Genomic DNA, 18525 nt, shown 5'->3' with positions numbered 1-18525 from the left:
GGTGTTTATAGCCTGTCGGCATTAGTGCAGGATCGTTTCAGATTTCCAAAGATTTGATCCCAAAGTGAAAGTCAAAAAGCTTCGAAAATAAAAATTAAAAAAGGACATATTTTTCAATCATTCATGCAAAGGACAAAAACGGTTTGGTGGTGTTATATCCTTTCAATAAGTAATGCATTAACATTATAATTTGAGCGTACTGTTTAACTTGAGACAGCTTTACGGCAATGGAAACAAAAGTGGTTAGGAGGCGTCTGTATTATAGAAATTAGAAATGAAGGATAACAAGCAAAAGATTATCTAAGCCCATCGTTAATTAGAATTTAATTAGAACTCAATTATTAGAGTATTTACACATATTTGACTCATACTTTATTTAATAATTAAAACCTAATAAAACTTTAACCAAATTAGATCATTTTAATTTGGGTTAACCCATGTAATTATCCATATTCTCCAACAACAGCTTCATAGAAATGGAAACAAAGGTGGTGAGCAGAGCATTTGCTGGTTCTTTACCTGTTGATAGTGTCCAAGCGCTTGCATCCAAGAACCTAAAGAACATCCCATCCAGATATATCAGACCTGAGATCGAATTTGAAGTAGTTCCTGTTGAAATTGGCCAACCATGCTGCTGTTACATGTTTTGGTTGAAGTGCATGCAGCTTGATGACATGCTGCAGCACATATACTTGCTGTAACATCAAGTTTTTCTTTTTAGTTTCTTTGTTGATTAAACTACTTGGAAATGAACAAGCTGATGACAGCTTGATATGTTTAGGTGTTGAATAACTAGTTTAGGTGGCTTGTTTGTGTACAAGCAATGTTTTTAAAGTTACTAGGCTACTTAGTGGTAGTAAGTAGTAATAACTGATGTAGTTGACTATAAATGTATTGTTTTTCTTATTGAAAAATTAAGCATATCACTTGTGTATAGCAGATTGCTTCCTTGCTGCACGTTTGTGAGCAAGTAAATTGTTTTTGTTTCTTCCTCCTTTGTTCTCTGTCTTGTTCTTTTTCTTTTTGCTGCTGTCATTGTTCCAACAATTCCCATAGATGAATCCCAGTAGATTCCTGTAATTGACATGAGCAAACTAGATCATGGTGATGAACAGAAAAAACTCCACCAGGCTTGCAAAGACTAGGGTTTCTTCTAGGTACCTAATTGAAACAGAATTCTTAAAGAACAATAACTTTTTTTTTTACATCAATGGACTTAGTGGTTCATCTTTATTGACGTTGAAACAGTTAATCAATCATGGGATAGCAGATGAACTGATTGAGAAAATGAAGATTGACACTCAAGAGTTCTTTAAGTTTCCATTGGAGGAGAAGATGGCTTATGCACAGCTACCAAATGAGATTGAAGGTTACGGTCAAACCTTGGTAAGGTCAGTAGATTAGAAGCTAGATTGGAATGACATGCTCTGTCTTTTTCCCCTGCCTGTGCCATTAAGAAATATAAGATTCTGGCCGACCAATCCCCTTTCCTTTAGGTAAATCAATAGACAATAATGATCCTTCGACTTCATGACCGTATTAGGATGTCTGTAACTTGAATTGTTTTCAGAAAAACCTTTGACAAGTACTCGACGGAGTTGCATAAGGTTACAATTTATCTCATTAAACGGATTGCCAAGAACTTGGGGATTGATCCTAAGATGCTTCCAAGCTTTTTGAGGATGGAGCACAAGTTATAAGAATGAACTATTATCCACATTGTGCAGAGGCAAGCAAGGTATTGGGTGCATCTCCACACTTTGACGCCACAGGCTTAACACTATTGCTTCAAGTGAATGAACTTTTGACATGTTTCCAGCAACATGAACTTTTGCATCTAATGAAGAAGCTTTCTTCAGTTCATTTGCAAAATCAATTGTTAAGACAGAGAAATATAAATGTATTCATCGGAATTGTTGGAGAAATTACATGTTTTAACTGTTTCTATCTATATTGTCACATATCAGTATTGACAAAAATCTTGATAAAAGTTAAAAACTCATTTGACCCAAAAAAAATTTTAATGAAATTTTTTATAAATATATTTATTATAAAACATATTAAATAATTAATTTTACTGTTGTAACTGAAGTATCTTTATTAAATTAAATTATATATTATAAATTATAAAAAATTATATTCTATTCTAATAAATCGTATTCTTATTAAAAGAAAAGAAAAATTCTATTTCATTCCGAAAAAACTACTCTTATTGAATTAGAATCCAAACACTTGGAGATTTCTGTTCCTGTTTTCATTCCGTGTTTTAGGTAACATTCCTTTAAACACATTCTCTTCTTTATATATATTTTTTATATTCTTAAAATCTCTTCCATCTTCTTTTTCATTGTTTTCTGTCTGTTATTCTAATTACTGAGTAATGTTAGTTTAGCTCCTAACATAATGGTAGGATTTTCATCGAGAAAATGACAAAGTAGGGTCTTCAAGGAACTACAAAGAAACAGTTTATGTAAAATTGATTGTATTAAATAGTTCTGATTAAACAATTGGCGTGCAATTCTAATTTCTCAGTGCTTATAGCCTGTCGGAGCAGGATCGTTTCAGATGGCCAAAGATTTGGTCCAAAGTGAAGGCGACAAAAAGCTTCGAAAATAATAATTAAAAAAGGATATATTTTTCAATAATTCAAGCAAAGGACAAAAACGATTTGGTAGTGTTCTGTATTTTAGAAAACAGAAAATGATGGAAAAGGAGCAAAGCATAAATTACCTAGCGCATTAACACCATAATTTGAGGGTAGTGTTTAACTTGAGAGAGCTTTACAGCAATGGAAACAAAAGTGCAGAGCACAGATATGTTATATTCTTTACCAGTTGAGAATGTCCAAGCTCTTGCATCCAAGAACCTCAACAGAATCCCATCCAGATACATCAGACCAGAGGTCGAATTCGATGTGGTTTCCATAGATGAATCCCAGCAGATTCCTGTAATTGACATGAGCAAACTAGACCATGATGCTGAACAGAAAAAACTCCACCAGGCTTGCAAAGACTGGGGTTTCTTCCAGGTACCTAATTGAAACACAATTATACTTTTTTTACGTCTATGGATTCAGTAGTTCATTCTTACTGTTGGGTGCAACAGTTAATCAACCATGGGATAGCAGATGAAGTGATTGAGAAAATGAAGACCGATACACAGGAGTTCTTCAACTTGCCCTTGGAGGAGAAAATGGCTTATTCAAAGATACCAAATTACCTTGAAGGGTACGGCCAAGCTTTCGTTCTTTCAGAAGACCAGAAGCTTGATTGGGGTGACATGCTCTTCCTTTTTGGCCTGCCTGTGTCCACAAGAGATCCGAGATTCCGGCCGACCAACCCCCCTTCATTCGGGTAAATCAATAAACCCCCTCTTGACCCTTCAACTTCATGACCGTAATAGGGTATAGCCAAGGAGAAGCTAGAACAAATTTTTAGGGGAATGAAATTTTAAGTTTTTTATATTTTTATAATATTTAAAGAATTAAATTATTTTTTTATATTTTTAGGGGTAAAAATATAATTTTATTTTTATTAATTTAAAATTTTAAAAAAATTAAGTACTTAAATAATAATTTTATATTTTAAAAGGGCCAGGCCTGCCAACCCCCAACCCCCTAGATTTGCCACTAGGTTTAGCATTAATTGTCTGCGACTTTTGCTGTTTTCAGAGCAAGTTTTGATAAGTACTCAATGGAGTTGCATAAGGTTATGATTCATCTAATGAAGCTGATGGCCAATAACCTGGGGACTGATCCCGAGATGCTTGCAAGCTTTTTTGAGGATGGAATACAAGGAATAAGGATGAACTATTATCCACCCTGTGCAGAGGCAAGCAAGGTATATGGTCTAGCACCACACTCAGACGCTACAGGCTTAACGCTCTTGCTTCAAGTGAATGAAGTTGAAGGATTACAAATCAAGAGAAATGAGAAATGGGTGCCTATTAAACCCATCCCTGCCTCATTTATCATCAATATTGGAGACATGATGGAGGTAACACAAGCATAACAATACTTGAAACTCCATACACTTGACTGATTGAATGCGTAAAGTACCACTAAACGAAAAGATGTTATACATGCAGATTATGAGCAATGGAAAATATAAAAGCATAGAACACAGAGCTGTGGTTAATCCGGAAAAAGAGCGGCTGTCAATTGCAGCATTTCACAATCCAAATAGATGTACCCAGATTGGTCCTTTGCCAGATCTTATGAAGACCAACAAGGCACTTTATAAGACTGTATCATTTCAGGAGTTCATGGAACTGAAGATGAGCAGCAAGCTTGATGGGAAATTTATGGTGAAGAAATTGAAGCTCTAGTTTAAATTCTTAGTTGACTGTATCAACTCTTTCGCTTTAATGGATTCATCATACTCGACTTGGTCCAAGGGAAATTAATCGCTTATGTTTCTCAAAATAAGTTACCATTTGACAGTGATATATTAGAAACTAGAGGCAGCAGTGAAGTTCAATATAGTTTTATAGCACGTTATCCTGCAAATTGGTCGGATGTGATTCATTGCAAAAGTTACATGTAAAGAACCACCAAATCCAATTGCTATGCAATAAAAAGAACAAATACAATTTGGTGTGCTTCTCAAAACATTACACACTTGATCTTCTCGGCAAATAAACAAAAATATATATCATAATCAAGCCATTGCATATTACAAGCGAGAGAAAAAGTCTTCCGAGTCCCCTTGCCAAGGTTGCTCATCCATTAAGCATTTACAGCATATCTGACCAAAATCAGAGATTGTCTTGAAGAAGGCATGAGAAGCATAAATCAAAACTAAGGTTTATTAAAAAGTAACGCACACAATTCTGAAGAGGTGACATTATATTATACACCGTTAATAATCCATTGGAGAAGACTAGAACTCAAGAAAAAAAAATCAGCAAACTCATTTAAGGATCCATTCAGTATTACAGGTCCCCTTAAATAAAACTGGGGCTAAATAGTTATTAGGAGATGTCACATGCAGTACAATGACACTTTGAATCAATATACAGTCAATATACAGATATACACTTAATCATAACTCAAATATAAGATATAAAACCTGAACCCAACTTGACAAGCTAATTATGGATCCAAAAGGCAATTCAAATTAGAAAAGACAAAGCACATAATGCTTTAAAAGTAATGCAAGAGAAGGGCATCAGGTCTCCAAGGTGATAGCATCAGTAAAGATTATCAGACGCAAATTACCCATTGCATAAAGGAATTCATCAGTTGCCCAAAAACATAAACATGAGAGGACAATTGTTGAATTGATAAACGAACAAATTAAAAAAGCAAAGCTTTGAATGAATTAGCGTACAAAAAGTGAAACATTACTTTAAGGATGTAAGCAAACCTTTAGCGATATGCTATCTAATAAGCAAAACCATCATAACCTAAGTAAAAAAGGAATCCAACGAAATAAGCATAAGATCTGGCTTCAATCACTAAAGAAAATAATGTTTCCAAATACATTGAAAAAAGTGGCATCAGGTCTCTAAGGTGTTTTAGCATCAAGAAATACTAGTTCAGACGCAAATTACCCATTACAACATGAGATTCATCATATGCCCAGAACATTAACTCAGTAGAACCAAGTTCAAACCTAAAATCATTTTTTAAAGAAATCTAGAAGAAAGGGGGAATAAAAAGCGATCAGAACCTGTCGGAACTTCAATGTAACATCAAATTAGATCAGTGGATTGACAGACCATTGAATTTCTATCATCACATCGCTTTTTATTCCTTTCTCCCTTCTTTTACAAGAAATCAAAGAAAATTTATTTTAAACATTAAAAAAATTAAAACAAAAATAAGGAATGAGTAAGCTCAGAACTTCTTAGAGGGATTGTGTGACCATCACCAGAAACTCCTCTGGTACACAAAATGATGTTCATCAACGCTATTTTTAGAAGAAAATAAAGGAACATTAGAGAGACGGCAGCTTAACGAAGCTCAAGTAGTTGCTGAAGCTGGGCAGCGAAAAGGATATTTATAATGCAGGGTAAAACCCTAGTAGCAACTTGAATTAAAAATAAATAAATAAATAAGGTAAATGCCCTAATTTTTGGGTTAATATAACTTTTAGTCTCTGAAATTGGCAATTAGTCCATTTTGATACCTAGACTTTTTTTTTGGTCCACTTAAGTATTTGGATTAAACAACTAGATCTGTTTAATCCTTGAGCTTAAATTCCATCTAATTTTGATGATAGTGCCAGGTCATTTTTGTTTTTCCCAAGTTCAGAAATAAAAATGAATTTAATTATCAAGTTCAATTATTAAAAGGATAACAAATATAGGCATCAAAGTGGACTTAAATTTCAAACTTAGGGATTAAAAGTTATAGTATTTTTTTTTCAAATATAAATTTTTGGCACTTAGAGCCGTGGGTTACGGTGTAGTGCATTTAACTTATTTTTTGTCTCACGCTACAGTATTTAATCTCTCTATCACCGTTATTTTTACAATAATTGCAGCTAAACACACCACTCATCTAAACTCAGCCTTAGATACAAAGACTTTTATGCCAGTATTAATCAACTTACAACACCAAAATCCTATACTGATCAACCCTCAATGATCAAACAAAGTAAACCAATGAAAAATATAATCAAAAGGATAAAACGGCAGAAAATGGTTGTATAAATATTTCATAATCGTTAATTAAGGATCTATGCTCAAGTTCATATTAATAAGAGGCTATGTCATCTGCTCGCATAGATTTACTTAACAAAAAAATGGAATTTCAAGTATAGTCATTTGAAAAACAACTAACCAAAAAAAAAAAAAGAGTTGCTAAAACCCAATAAAGCTTCAACCTTATGGTGGCCAGTGAATGGTGTTTAAGGGTCAAGGCAGGGAGGTGAGGAGAGATTGTGCAGTGAGGGTAAAGATATTGGTGATGAGGATTGTTGCAATTGTGAAGGTGGTGATGAGTTGAAGAATGGCAATGGAGAACTTAAGGATGGTGATGAAGGGTTGAAGTCAAAGAATTAAAAACAATATAGAAATTTGAGTTTTAAGGAAAATAAAAAGAGTTTAAGAGTTCTAAATAAATTAGGCGAAAATTATATGTTGAGTAAGAAGAGAGAAGATGATAGCTAGGTTTGTGAGTAAGACAAAAAAAAAAGTAGAATTTTTTTGAATTGTTTGAATTTTAAAATTATATTTATTTTTTATAATTAAAATTAATTTTATATTTTTTATAATTAGGACCCAATTATAAAATGCTTAAATGTTGAGGACTATTTTTTTTAGAATCAGACCAAATTAATGCAATGTGTAAATGAAAATGTATCAAAAATATCAAAATTAAATAATTAGATATTACTCATGCAATTTACCCAAGAAATATACTTCTCCAATTCTTTTTTCTTTTTGAAAAACAATTCTCCAACTCTTTGTAACATTTCAACATATATAGCTGTTATTATTATTAGATGACGAAATTAACATTTATCGTTTACTACATTACATTTTGTCTATTATTTTCAAATATCATCATTTTTTATTATTTTAATCAATTTTTCCCTTAATTATAGCAAATAACATTTTTTATAAAAATATGTATTTCTTTTTTTTCTATCACTTAGATAAAGAGAAAAACCTTAATGTTTTGTTGTTCCTCCCTAATCTCATATATAAAATTAATTTATTGAATAAAAAGATTTTTATCTATCAATTAAATAATATAATATAAATTTCCATTTTTGATTTATTAAATGAAAAATGTATTTATTTATCAATTAAATAAAATACCAACTTTTGTGTTTTAAACAATAGAAATAACTTATACCATCAATCTTATAAAATGCTTTCTTAAATAACTTACAATCTACCAAAAAAAAACCATTTCCCCCCTAATAAATCAAATAAAATTATACTAAAATTCCTAAGATAAAAAGAAAAAAATATATATATATATTAGTGGGTTGGTTTTTTAAGAGTGGATAGTCATATTAATGTATTGGGCTTTTTTTAAAGTGTAGTTTTTTTTTTAAAGAGTAAAATAAATTGCATGTTTTATCTTTATTTAATAAATATATGATTTTTTTTTCATAACTTTATTATTGAATTAGTATCACACTCACAATAGACGTAAAAAGAATCAATAATTGAGTTATAAGTAACATAATAAATTGCTTGAAATTCAAGATTTTATAGACTTCTTAGTTCTTAGACCTTCATTTAAATGTTTCATATAAAAATTAAAAAAAGACAAAAATATCGTTATATTAATATTCGATTTCTTTTACTGTCAAATAAACTCAACATCAACTTTATAAAATACTTACATATAGATATACCACCTACATACAAACTTAGCTTTTATTTAATTGAATTTTAAAACTATATATATATACATAGGAAAGGGAAACTCAGTCAAAAATAATATGCTAAAGATGTAAAACTTCTTCAATTTTACACAGTAGATCACTCCCATTTTCTTAAATTACAATTTGCATTAAGCGGCAAACTAAAGCTAAGATAATACAAAATTGCATAAATTAATAAACTCAGAGCAGCGAGGCTCAATTACATAAAGCGGAAGAAGAAAAAGAGAGAGACAGGACAAAAAAGAGAGGAATGTAGACCAAGATTAATGTTCCATGAAATACGATCATACACTATCACACACACACACACACACACACACACACAAAAAAACTCTCAATCACATCAAATGGGAGATGTTTCATTCATATTTACAAAAAATCTGATTCTGTTCAAAAGTATGACATATGAGACTTAAAATTAAAAATTCTGATATACTAGTATACTGGGAAATAAATATCTTAGATGAACACTCTGGTTTGTCCACAATGATAACAATTCGCGTTGTTGTATAAATGAACACTCCCAGAACCAGAAACTTGTATTTGAAAGTTCTGAACCAGCCAGACACAAATGGGTGAGCTTTTAGGTTACAAGAACCAATCAGGTTTTTTGATGTTTTAGTAGAGAACATCCAACTGATGGAAGGTAATTGGAAAAGTTATAACTAAGTTGTTGATTTAATGAAGAATAAAAAGGAAGATAGGCAAAAAGTAAATAGTGAAACTAAGAAAAGACTAAGATATCCAATGAAGATAGATGGAGAGAGAAATGAGCAACATCGCGTTGATTCTCCATCGTATTTGGACTAAAGCCAGATTTGAATCTAAAACCTATTCCTATCCCATCCATATCTAGTTTCAGTGGAGGCAGCCAAGGCGTCATTAGGTTGCACGTGCAAAATTTTGAAGGAGAAAACACCTTTGGGAGTTCCTTCCCTATCTGATTTCACTGAAAAATACTACTCACAGAACAATCATCGTGAACACGCCAAATGGTTTCACCCAACAGATTAGCCACAGAGAGAACTGTGAGCTGGGGGAAGTAGTTCTTCTCTGCCACTGGAAGAGTATTTGTAATGATCACTTCTTGGAAAAGGCCACTTGACAGCCTATCTATTGCAGGAGGGCTGCCATGAAAAACAATATATATTTTAGCAAAATGATATCCATGAAAAGGTTGACACATATGACACACTAATCCAAACAAAATTAATTTTAAACCTGAAAACTGCATGACTACAGCACGCATAAACTTCCCTCGCCCCCTCTTGGTGTAGCAGTGCTGCCCCCTTTGCAATCGTTCCTAGTAAAACATAAATTGAATTTATAACACAGCTGATGGACAAAAAAGACAATTTCCAAGGCAGTCATGGAAAATCCTGATGGAAGTATTTTCTCCAAAAGGATAAGAAAAGTGCTTTACAAAAGATGACGAGAACAGAACTTTAAAGAGAAAACAAAAAGGTGCAAGAAACGAGTTTTTTGCCACCATTTGACCATTGAATACATAATGATAAGCAAAAGTTACACGTGTATTTGTGATTGAGAACAGGTTTATGTTTGCACACTTCACATTGCTTTCACTCACCAGCAGTGTCAATCATATCATCCACCATAACTGCAACTTTTCCTTTTACGTCACCAATAAGGTTCATTACCTGCAACATAAAAATTAACCATAGACCTTGAGACAATAATAACATGATAGACATAGAAATAAAAACTGTGAATTCTGAAGACTTATTGGCCGCAGATATCAGCTTAATGCCAAGCCTGAAATGTCTTGATATTGATTACTAACTGCAGCAATTATTTAAACACTTACGGCATGGCTATCTGAACCAGACCAGGAACCAGTCTGGAGAAAGGCTCTAGATCGGTTGAGCCGCAAACTGGAACAGACCCATTGAACCGGACTAAAAAACAGGTTTAATTTTTTATTTTTATGAATTTTTTTAATGATTTATCTAATCGAACTGTCTGGACTATGGCCTGACCAGTTAGAACATTGGTCCGGTTATGAAAACCTTGACTTATGGTAGACAAAAATGTCAACTAAATATGGGAAAAAGGCACAACACTTTCCTAACTGATTGTCTCTATAATAGCTGCCAAATATCCTACTATATCCCTGGACAACATCATCCTGTCTTGAACACTAAAAACCGCCTTAAATAACAGTAAATATAAAAGCACAGTCAATGTGGAAGAAAGATACTGAGAGCAGTGATGAAGAGAAAGCATTACCTCTGCAACATTGTGCCCATGACGTCTTTTATCCACAATGGCTAAAGGTGCATCTGATAATTTTTTTGCAAAAGATCGTGCTCTTGCTACTCCTCCAACATCAGGTGAAACCACCACCATGTCATCAGAAGAAATTGTCTTGCTGGCAAGATAATCAAGAATCACAGACTACAATCCACAGCACAGTAAAAACATATATGAATCAGTAATCACTTAGCCATTGACAGTCAACAGCTATAAATTAGAAGTTGATTACCTGGCAGTGGACATGGTCCACTGGAATATCAAAGTAACCCATGGACTGCCCAGAATGAAGGTCACAAGCAAGAACACGGTTTGCACCAGCTTCAGTGATCAGATTTGCAACAAGTTTGGCTGCAATGGATTCACGCCCTTGAGTCTGAAAATAAGTATCCAGACAGAGAGAATATAATTTAGTATCCCATGGAAAATATAATATGTTTCAAAAGCTTCAGAAGTTCATATCTTGTGGAAATAAAAACTGCAAAGCAAGGACATTGATTCAATCAACATAAACACAACATGCCATATTTTGTTTTGATTATGATAATATGAATAGCAAAATATCACTAGACCAGGCTCCATCAGGTGGTCAGATTTTAATCAATTTAATTTGCAGCAGGTATCTTAGTTGATAATCCAATTTCATACCCTACAATTCATTACCAAATAGAGACACTTGAACTTGCCTTTCTATCAGCTCTGGCATAACCAAAATAAGGAATCACCACAGTGATATTTTTGGCTGATGCTCTCCGACAAGCATCTACCATTATAAGAAGCTCCATGAGATTCTCATTTGCAGGAGGGCATGTTGATTGCACTAAATATACATCACATCCTCTAACACTCTCTTGGAGCTGAACATAAATTTCCCCATCAGCAAATCGCTTAATGTTAATCTTCCCCAGCTCCAGGCCCATGTACCATGCAATTTCCTGCAATAAAATAACATAGCAAGCAAACACAAGTCGCAAGAAATAAGAAAGCATAATTGCATAAGTTAAGAGACGAAGAGTAATCCTAATACTTAAAAGCATGAAAAACACATGAAGCTTGACTAGGTACAATAGCTCTAAAAAGAATTTGCAAAATCTTGTTATAGCGATGCAGATCCATCTTTGTAGGAGAAATTGTCGAAATGTCATGCAAGCAGGCGGCAACATATTGACTGGTTCAAGCTAGAAGGGATCATGAGAGACTATGGGAACCAGCCCAGCAACATTTTCTTATTTCAGGAAGGCTCTTATTTTGGGTCAAATGACATTTTCCAAAAATCTTATAGCAAATTGTCAAACGTATATATATACACATGTATATTTTTCAGAATTGAGACGGTGTTAGAAGCATCCTTCAAACCTTCAGTCAATTACCCGAAAGCTGCATTGGCAACAGTCCCTTAAGGTCTACAACTTACTAATCTTAGCATTTACGACAAGGTTATTGAAAGCGATACATTTAAAAAGGCCTCTTCTCTCTACAACAGAAAGCAATAAGGTAATCAAAATGTAATCCATTAACCTGAGAAAGCGCAGGATTGGCAGTCCCAGAAAACACTTTGAGCTTGGCACCATTTCTGTTAACACTTGTTTCCATTCGAGCCGATTCCAAGAACTTGGGCAGTGTCCTTTCATTAACGATTGGAACCGTTGGCTTCCCATTTCCAATATCCACTGGTTGAGGCAAGTTACATTTCTAGTATTTTCAAAAGAAAAAAGAAAAGCAAGCAACCATATCAGTCCAACTTTAACGCTACTAAACAAAAGAGGGTTCTATAATTTTGTTTTGTTTTGTTTTCTTCTCTTTCCCAGTTACCCAAGAACTTGCCTTTTGTTGAAAGAACTTCCATTAACTGGAAAACAGTTGCGGACGAATCAAAACGAAGCCAAATTTTTCAAGGAAAAAAAACGTTACACTGTCGATTTCATCATATACCAACACGTGCGGCGCAATACATAAAAAATAATACTAATAAAAATAAAATATTCAGCTTTAAAAACAGAAATTAAAACCGAATTATATAATAAGAAAAAGAAAGCTAACATCGGAAAAAAAGTTAAAAAAAAAAACTCACTTGAGATTCTTAAAGACATCCAAAAATTCTGTAAACGAAATCAAAGTTCGTATATAATAAAATAAATTTGGCTTACGAAGCTGTTAGAAGCACAGGTACGAGAGCGAGACTGATTGTAACCGACGGTTTTATGGCTGAGAGAGGAACCGGCGAAGAGTGAAGACGAAGAGGACGACAAAGACGACGACGACGAGTTACACGGAGAAATAATCGTCAACGAAGCCATTCTTCCTTTGGTTGTTAATTTATGTATATATATTCTTCTTCTGGCAATTAGGGCTGGGTTCGCGGCGGTTAAGAAAAATAAGCGGCGGCGAAGGAGATGATGAAGGAGTAAAGATGCGGTGGCATTTTATAATATAGATGGTCCAGAAAGTGCAGCGGCCCCTGTTCTTTTTTCTTTTACTCCCCACTTTTGGATTCCTACGCTACGAGCCACACGCTTTGTCTCTATCCTACTTATGACGACACTGAGCTTAGCGTATTTTACTCGAAACAAAAATATAGTTAGTATTTAGCATATATATGTTTTGTTAATTCTTAAGTTTTTATTTTTACTATAAAATATTATTATTGGAATAATTATTCATGTATTTATATTTCTACTTTGATAGTAGTTATAACATTTCAAAATTTTTATTTTTAGTATAAAATATTGTTTTTAAAAAAGGATAAAATAATATTTATTTTTTGAAATTTTTTAATCAACATTAGTTCTGAAATTTAATTACTTTTTTAGTTTGGTCTCTAAATTTAGATCACGTTAAAATATAATGACATGACACAATTTAAAAAGTGTCACATCATCACTTATATTTTTATAATTTTTTTTATGTTTTGAATATTTTTTAATTTTTAGATTTTATATTTTTTTTTCAAGTGATTAAGGCATAATTTATTAGTGCCACATCATTACAATCTAATTAAATTTAAATTGGAAGACCAAATTAAGAAAATTACCAAATTTCAAAACTGAATAAATAAATTTAATAACTAAATTGAAAAAAATTACTAAAATTAGATATTAAACGTTATTATATATTTCTTAGAACCATATTTGAGAAGTCTAGAGAATATACATAATTTTTCCTTTAAAAATATTCAAAATATTTAAGATGCAGCGGATTGAGTCTTAATATTTATAATGCAAGTAGGTTTTTATTTTACTGATTTAGTGAATAAATTGAATATTTTCATGCTTAATAAAGTAACTTCATTAATTGTAGATTTTATTTCCTTAAATACTAACTTATCCTATATATAGAATGACTAATTGGTTAACATCAGTGTCATTTAGTAAAATTACAAAAAAAAAATTAAGGTTAATATGCTTCAGTTTATTTTACTTTTCATACCTTTAAAATCTAGATTTAGTATTTTTATTTTTTATATTTAAAAGTTAAATTTAATTATTAACGCTATTAAATTTTTTATTAAATTTATATTTTTTATAATGTCATTTTTTATTCTGTATGTAAAAAGTTATTATTTTTTAATTTCAAAATATCATATTGATGAATTTTAGAATGCTAACGGCTTTAATAAATAGACTTGGTTTTTAAAAATAAAAGTAAAAAAAACTAAATTTTAAAATCTACGAAAAATACATTAACTCAAAACTTATTTTAATCATTAAATAATTATAAACTTAAATTAATATTATTCTAATATCATGCACCTAACTAATTGTTGAGTAAAAAATATAGTTTCTCTATCATTACATTTTTTGTTGTACATTTTATCATTCGTGTTTAATATTTATAATAATTTATTTTAATAATATTATTTTTAAATTTTGAAAATGTGTTTTTCTTTTAGAAATATAATATACTTATGACTACACCCGACATTGAATGCAATCATTATATATATTTTTTTGTTTTGCATGAACTTTTTTTTATTTCGGAAACGAAATTTCTGATTAAAAAATTTGATGTCGTATTTTTATCTAAAATTTTCTATTATCATTATTTACGGTGACAGACCGGATTTGAGAATACTAAAAAGAGAGGGATTGGACGTGGGGTTTAGGAGTCAAAAGTAAACGAGAATAAATAAGTTGAACAGCCGGGTACGTCCTTTTATTGGGTTTATGCCACGTCCAAAAAGTAAAAGTACTGGGCGGTGGGCATGGACTGAAACATGCAAGGCAAGCCTCTTGCTTTCACACTTACCTAATTTAATTATGCTTTCAGTCTTTGTACTTTTCACACATTTAAAATTTAGTTCTTTTGCTTTTAATTCCATTTTTTTCTCCTCTACTTTTTCCTTTTAGATTTAGTAATTAAATTCCAATTGATAACACTATTAAATTAAAATTTATTTAATTAGGTTATGTGTAATTTGCTTTAGGTTTTGAATTCAAGTTGTAAAATTCTCCAATATTATTTCAGAGAAGCAATAGCTTCCAAGTGATGTAAAATTGGCCCCATGAGTATTTTTTATAAAAATAATGTCTCATAATTCAATTCAACGAATGTAATTTGACAGTGTTAATCATTAAATCAAATAAATAACGGAATTTAATTCCAGGAATTAAAAGGTAAAAGAAAGAGTAGAAGGACTGAAACAAGAATTAGACTTTTATTTGTTAGAGTAAAAGATTCAGTGGACAAGAAATTTCCATTCCAATATTTCGGCTAATTTATTCGTTTATGAGATGACTGATGCCGATGGCTATGCTCAAGAATTTCATTTTCCATGCTTTTGTTCGATTACGATTGGATATACAACCAACACAACACAATATAAAAAGTCATCCATGCAACAGTATCAGAATAAATAAGATTTTACTTGGTCTTGAATTATAATAAATTATTCTGTCACAGTTTAATATTGATTTTAAATAAAATAAATAGCATTATTCATGTTATCTCTCATATTTGATCCTTTTTTTCTTTGCCCATTACTTTAAAAAATAAGTTTTAAAGTAAAATTTTGAAGTCCTTCTTGTGTCAGGTGTAAAACGATTGGTTCGAAAAATAAAAGAATTTAAGTAAAAATATATGTTCGAAAAATAAGCTTAGGAAAAAAAATAAGACCCGTTTAAAAAACGGGTAAGGTCTTGAGTAAACTTTTTTGGTACGAGCCCAATCCAACCTGAATTTGCAAAAAAAAAATGTTGTTTTATTGTTGTCTTTTTCACTGTTACCCATCATTTTATTATTATATTACTATTATTTGAATATTGTATAACTCTTACTTTATTGTTATTTTGTTACTATTTTAGAGGCATTTGCTTGTTAAGTTACACCTATGTAAAGATATTTTTTAACTATTTATAATTTGTTGAGAAATATTTATTTTAATGTTTTTAGTGTATTTAATGTGTTATATTTTTAAATTTTATTTTTATATAAAAAAGTCAATATAAGCAAGCCAAATTTAAGCAAAATTTTAGACATATTTTTCGGATCCAACCAAACCCAAACCTATCAAATAAACCTAAAATTTTATCGTAAATAAAGATTAATTTAATTTAAAGTTCAAAAGTAGAAATCTTATCACTGCAATTGTTGTTTAAATTAAATTAAGTTTATCATCATCATTGTTTAAATGGATAAATGAAAATTATTTATACTTGTGCCAAATAAATAATCAATCAGGTCAATTTTTTTATTTTTACTTCAGTAATACAAAAAAAAACTAAATTTATGGATGTTCTTATATTCATCAAATTGACTTTTATAATATATTTCATAAGCAATAAAAAATACTAAAACAGAATGTAACTATTTCAATATAAATCTTTAATTTGTTGGTGTAACAAATAATTATCTTAATTTAAATTGATTAAAACATGTATTGGAAAGATAATTGATAAATACAATTTTTTTAAAAAAATTGTTGGAAAAAGAAGCTATTAAGATGTAATTCAAAATGAAATTATTTGAAAACTATAAATAATTGATAATTCCATATTTTTATTGTTAAATTTAAATTTTTGATGGTATATTTTTTATTCGAAGATTAAATAATTAGATAAGATTTTGAAATTTGAAATTTGAAAACTTTGGATATTTATTTTAAAATATTTTAATTAATTAAGTAATATTTTTTGCTCACTAAATGAACAACAACAAATATTATTACAAAATCTTTAAAATAGCCTACTTAAAATTACATATAAAAAAAACTTTTAAATTGCTATATTTTTTTAAATAAGCCTTTACACAATTTTTATAGTTAAATAAGCTCTTTTATTTTTTTACTCATAAAATCCTTAATTTTAATATTAAAATAAAATATTTTAAAATCAATGACTTATTTAACTATGAAATAATATAAAGGTTTGTCTAAACAAAATATAATAGGTTAAGTGCTTTTTTTTATTAACCAAATAAAAAAAAATCTCAATCACTATTTCAAGAAGATGTTCTTTTCTTTAATTTTGAAGATATAATTATAAGCATGTCTCTCTTTTTATAATAATAAAAAATCTTTCACCCAAGTGTGGCATAACCTAGTGTTTGTTTGATAGTTTTTGAGGTCAAATTTAAAAGAATTGTATTAATAAGATATAATTGAATTATTAAAAAATACCTAAATTGTTTTTTTAACATTTAAATATTTAAAACTTAAATTATTTTTTTCATTTTAATAGGAGGCCGAGGACTATTTATCCCTTTCTCACAAACATATTAGAAGACAAAATTTTTGTTCAAGAATTTTTCCGGAAATTATAATTAACTCTATCAATAATATTATTTTCAGAGTTTAAATTCCAATTCTCTTTTGTACTTAATTCAATTGACCCTATTTTAATTTCCTAAAAACTCGACAGCCATGGTCACGTTTCTATGCTCTGGAGATTGCTTATGGCATCATATTAGACATATTTGGACAAAAAAAAAATCATAAGTACTATGTATCTCAAAAAAACAAAAGAGACGTTCGATGTAAAAAAAAAAAAAACGTGTTTAGACAAAAGAAAAAACAACAACATTAGTACTAAGATATTCGATGTATCTTAGTCCACGTTTTTCATGATGCAAGTTGGTTGTATTTTCATCATTTATTTACGAATTAAAATTTAATTAAAATCAATAAGTTTTGTTTTAAAATTTTAAAACATATTTGAGTAACTATGTTACTAATATACTAAAACTTCCGTAATTTTTAAAGAAGTTAAAACTTATTTTAATATATTATTTAAAAATGTAGTAATTTAAAAATCAAATAAACTAAATTTTAAATAATGTAATATTGTTCATTTAATTTATAAAAAATAACAAAATTTAATAAATTATAATTAATTTAAAATAATGGAAAATATAATTAAAAATAAATTAAACTATAATCAGTTTAATAAATTAAAAACACTTGATACATATATTTATTTAAAATTAAACACATATATTATTTAGTTTTAATTTCTTAATCATCTTATTTATATAATGTTAAATTTTATAAAAAAAATAATTAAAAGTAATTTAATTAATAGATGCAACTATCATGTATACACACTTATATGCCAACTAATATATTTATAATGTTAAAATATGACATAAGTCCCTATATTAATCATAAATATGGAATTTAGTTTTATAATGTCAAAATATGACATAAGTCCCTGTATTATTCATAAATATGGAATTTAGTTTATGTTCTATTTCTAGAAATTTAGTCTCTTTAATTATTTCTTAGACTTTAAAATTTAAGTCTAACTATTAACACTGTTGAAATTATATTGTTAAACTCAAGTTCAAATAAAAATCATTTTTTTAATTGTATAGCTACCAAGTGAATTTTTTTATTTTAAAATATCACACCAACAAATTTAATAAAATAAAAAAGTTAATAGTTAAGTCCCATCACGTGGATGGGCATACATTA

General features: G+C 30.0%; 3 protein-coding genes, 2 long non-coding RNA genes and 4 other non-coding genes across 9 annotated transcripts; 2 read left to right on the top strand and 7 right to left on the bottom strand.

The window, feature by feature from the left end:
* Positions 1–861: 861 nt before the first annotated feature.
* LOC107946731 (uncharacterized) lies at positions 862–2945 on the bottom strand. Its single transcript, XR_005921913.1, has 2 exons — positions 2832–2945; positions 862–1074 (listed from the first exon to the last, which is right to left on the bottom strand). It is a non-coding gene; the product is annotated as an uncharacterized lncRNA (long non-coding RNA).
* LOC107946729 (S-norcoclaurine synthase 1) lies at positions 1073–1949 on the top strand. Its single transcript, XM_016881170.2, has 2 exons — positions 1073–1391; positions 1571–1949. The coding sequence occupies exons 1-2, from the start codon at positions 1102–1104 to the stop codon at positions 1698–1700; spliced, it is 420 nt and encodes a 139-aa protein (XP_016736659.1). The 5' UTR covers positions 1073–1101; the 3' UTR covers positions 1701–1949.
* LOC107946728 (S-norcoclaurine synthase 1) lies at positions 2202–4614 on the top strand. The gene is made up of 4 exons (XM_016881169.2): positions 2202–3028; positions 3106–3353; positions 3671–3995; positions 4087–4614. The coding sequence occupies exons 1-4, from the start codon at positions 2789–2791 to the stop codon at positions 4324–4326; spliced, it is 1053 nt and encodes a 350-aa protein (XP_016736658.1). The 5' UTR covers positions 2202–2788; the 3' UTR covers positions 4327–4614.
* LOC121224300 (uncharacterized) lies at positions 4469–5995 on the bottom strand. The gene is made up of 2 exons (XR_005921914.1): positions 5673–5995; positions 4469–4745 (listed from the first exon to the last, which is right to left on the bottom strand). It is a non-coding gene; the product is annotated as an uncharacterized lncRNA (long non-coding RNA).
* Positions 5161–5251, bottom strand: LOC121224859 (small nucleolar RNA Z101). Its single transcript, XR_005922602.1, has one exon. It is a non-coding gene; the product is annotated as a small nucleolar RNA Z101 (small nucleolar RNA).
* LOC121224858 (small nucleolar RNA Z101) lies at positions 5492–5585 on the bottom strand. Its single transcript, XR_005922601.1, has one exon. It is a non-coding gene; the product is annotated as a small nucleolar RNA Z101 (small nucleolar RNA).
* LOC121224863 (small nucleolar RNA snoR14) lies at positions 5662–5746 on the bottom strand. Its single transcript, XR_005922606.1, has one exon. It is a non-coding gene; the product is annotated as a small nucleolar RNA snoR14 (small nucleolar RNA).
* On the bottom strand, positions 5836–5915 carry LOC121224860 (small nucleolar RNA U61). Its single transcript, XR_005922603.1, has one exon. It is a non-coding gene; the product is annotated as a small nucleolar RNA U61 (small nucleolar RNA).
* Positions 5996–8686: 2691 nt separating the features above from the next.
* On the bottom strand, positions 8687–13142 carry LOC107946732 (ribose-phosphate pyrophosphokinase 1). Its single transcript, XM_016881171.2, has 8 exons — positions 12767–13142; positions 12138–12311; positions 11306–11554; positions 10852–10995; positions 10596–10763; positions 9937–10006; positions 9570–9651; positions 8687–9475 (listed from the first exon to the last, which is right to left on the bottom strand). The coding sequence occupies exons 1-8, from the start codon at positions 12914–12916 to the stop codon at positions 9295–9297; spliced, it is 1218 nt and encodes a 405-aa protein (XP_016736660.1). The 5' UTR covers positions 12917–13142; the 3' UTR covers positions 8687–9294.
* Positions 13143–18525: the final 5383 nt, after the last annotated feature.

Source organism: Gossypium hirsutum, chromosome D12 (assembly GCF_007990345.1).
Source record: "Gossypium hirsutum isolate 1008001.06 chromosome D12, Gossypium_hirsutum_v2.1, whole genome shotgun sequence".
Taxonomy (NCBI): domain Eukaryota; kingdom Viridiplantae; phylum Streptophyta; class Magnoliopsida; order Malvales; family Malvaceae; genus Gossypium; species Gossypium hirsutum.
This window is presented reverse-complemented; position numbering and strand designations above follow the sequence as displayed.

What these genes read in the sequence shown, in the direction of transcription:
- LOC107946728 (XM_016881169.2), top strand. Translation starts at nt 2,789, where the DNA reads ATGGAAACAAAAGTGCAGAGCACAGATATGTTATATTCTTTACCAGTT. An exon ending in AAGACTGGGGTTTCTTCCAG is followed by an intron (nt 3,029 to 3,105) that starts GTACCTAATTGA and finishes TGGGTGCAACAG; the next exon opens with TTAATCAACCATGGGATAGC. An exon ending in ATATTGGAGACATGATGGAG is followed by an intron (nt 3,996 to 4,086) that starts GTAACACAAGCA and finishes TTATACATGCAG; the next exon opens with ATTATGAGCAATGGAAAATA.
- LOC107946729 (XM_016881170.2), top strand. Translation starts at nt 1,102, where the DNA reads ATGGTGATGAACAGAAAAAACTCCACCAGGCTTGCAAAGACTAGGGTT. An exon ending in TACGGTCAAACCTTGGTAAG is followed by an intron (nt 1,392 to 1,570) that starts GTCAGTAGATTA and finishes AATTGTTTTCAG; the next exon opens with AAAAACCTTTGACAAGTACT.
- LOC107946732 (XM_016881171.2), bottom strand. Translation starts at nt 12,916, where the DNA reads ATGGCTTCGTTGACGATTATTTCTCCGTGTAACTCGTCGTCGTCGTCT. An exon ending in CCAATCCTGCGCTTTCTCAG is followed by an intron (nt 11,555 to 12,137) that starts GTTAATGGATTA and finishes ATTTTATTGCAG; the next exon opens with GAAATTGCATGGTACATGGG. An exon ending in TGATATGATTGACACTGCTG is followed by an intron (nt 9,652 to 9,936) that starts GTGAGTGAAAGC and finishes ATGTTTTACTAG; the next exon opens with GAACGATTGCAAAGGGGGCA.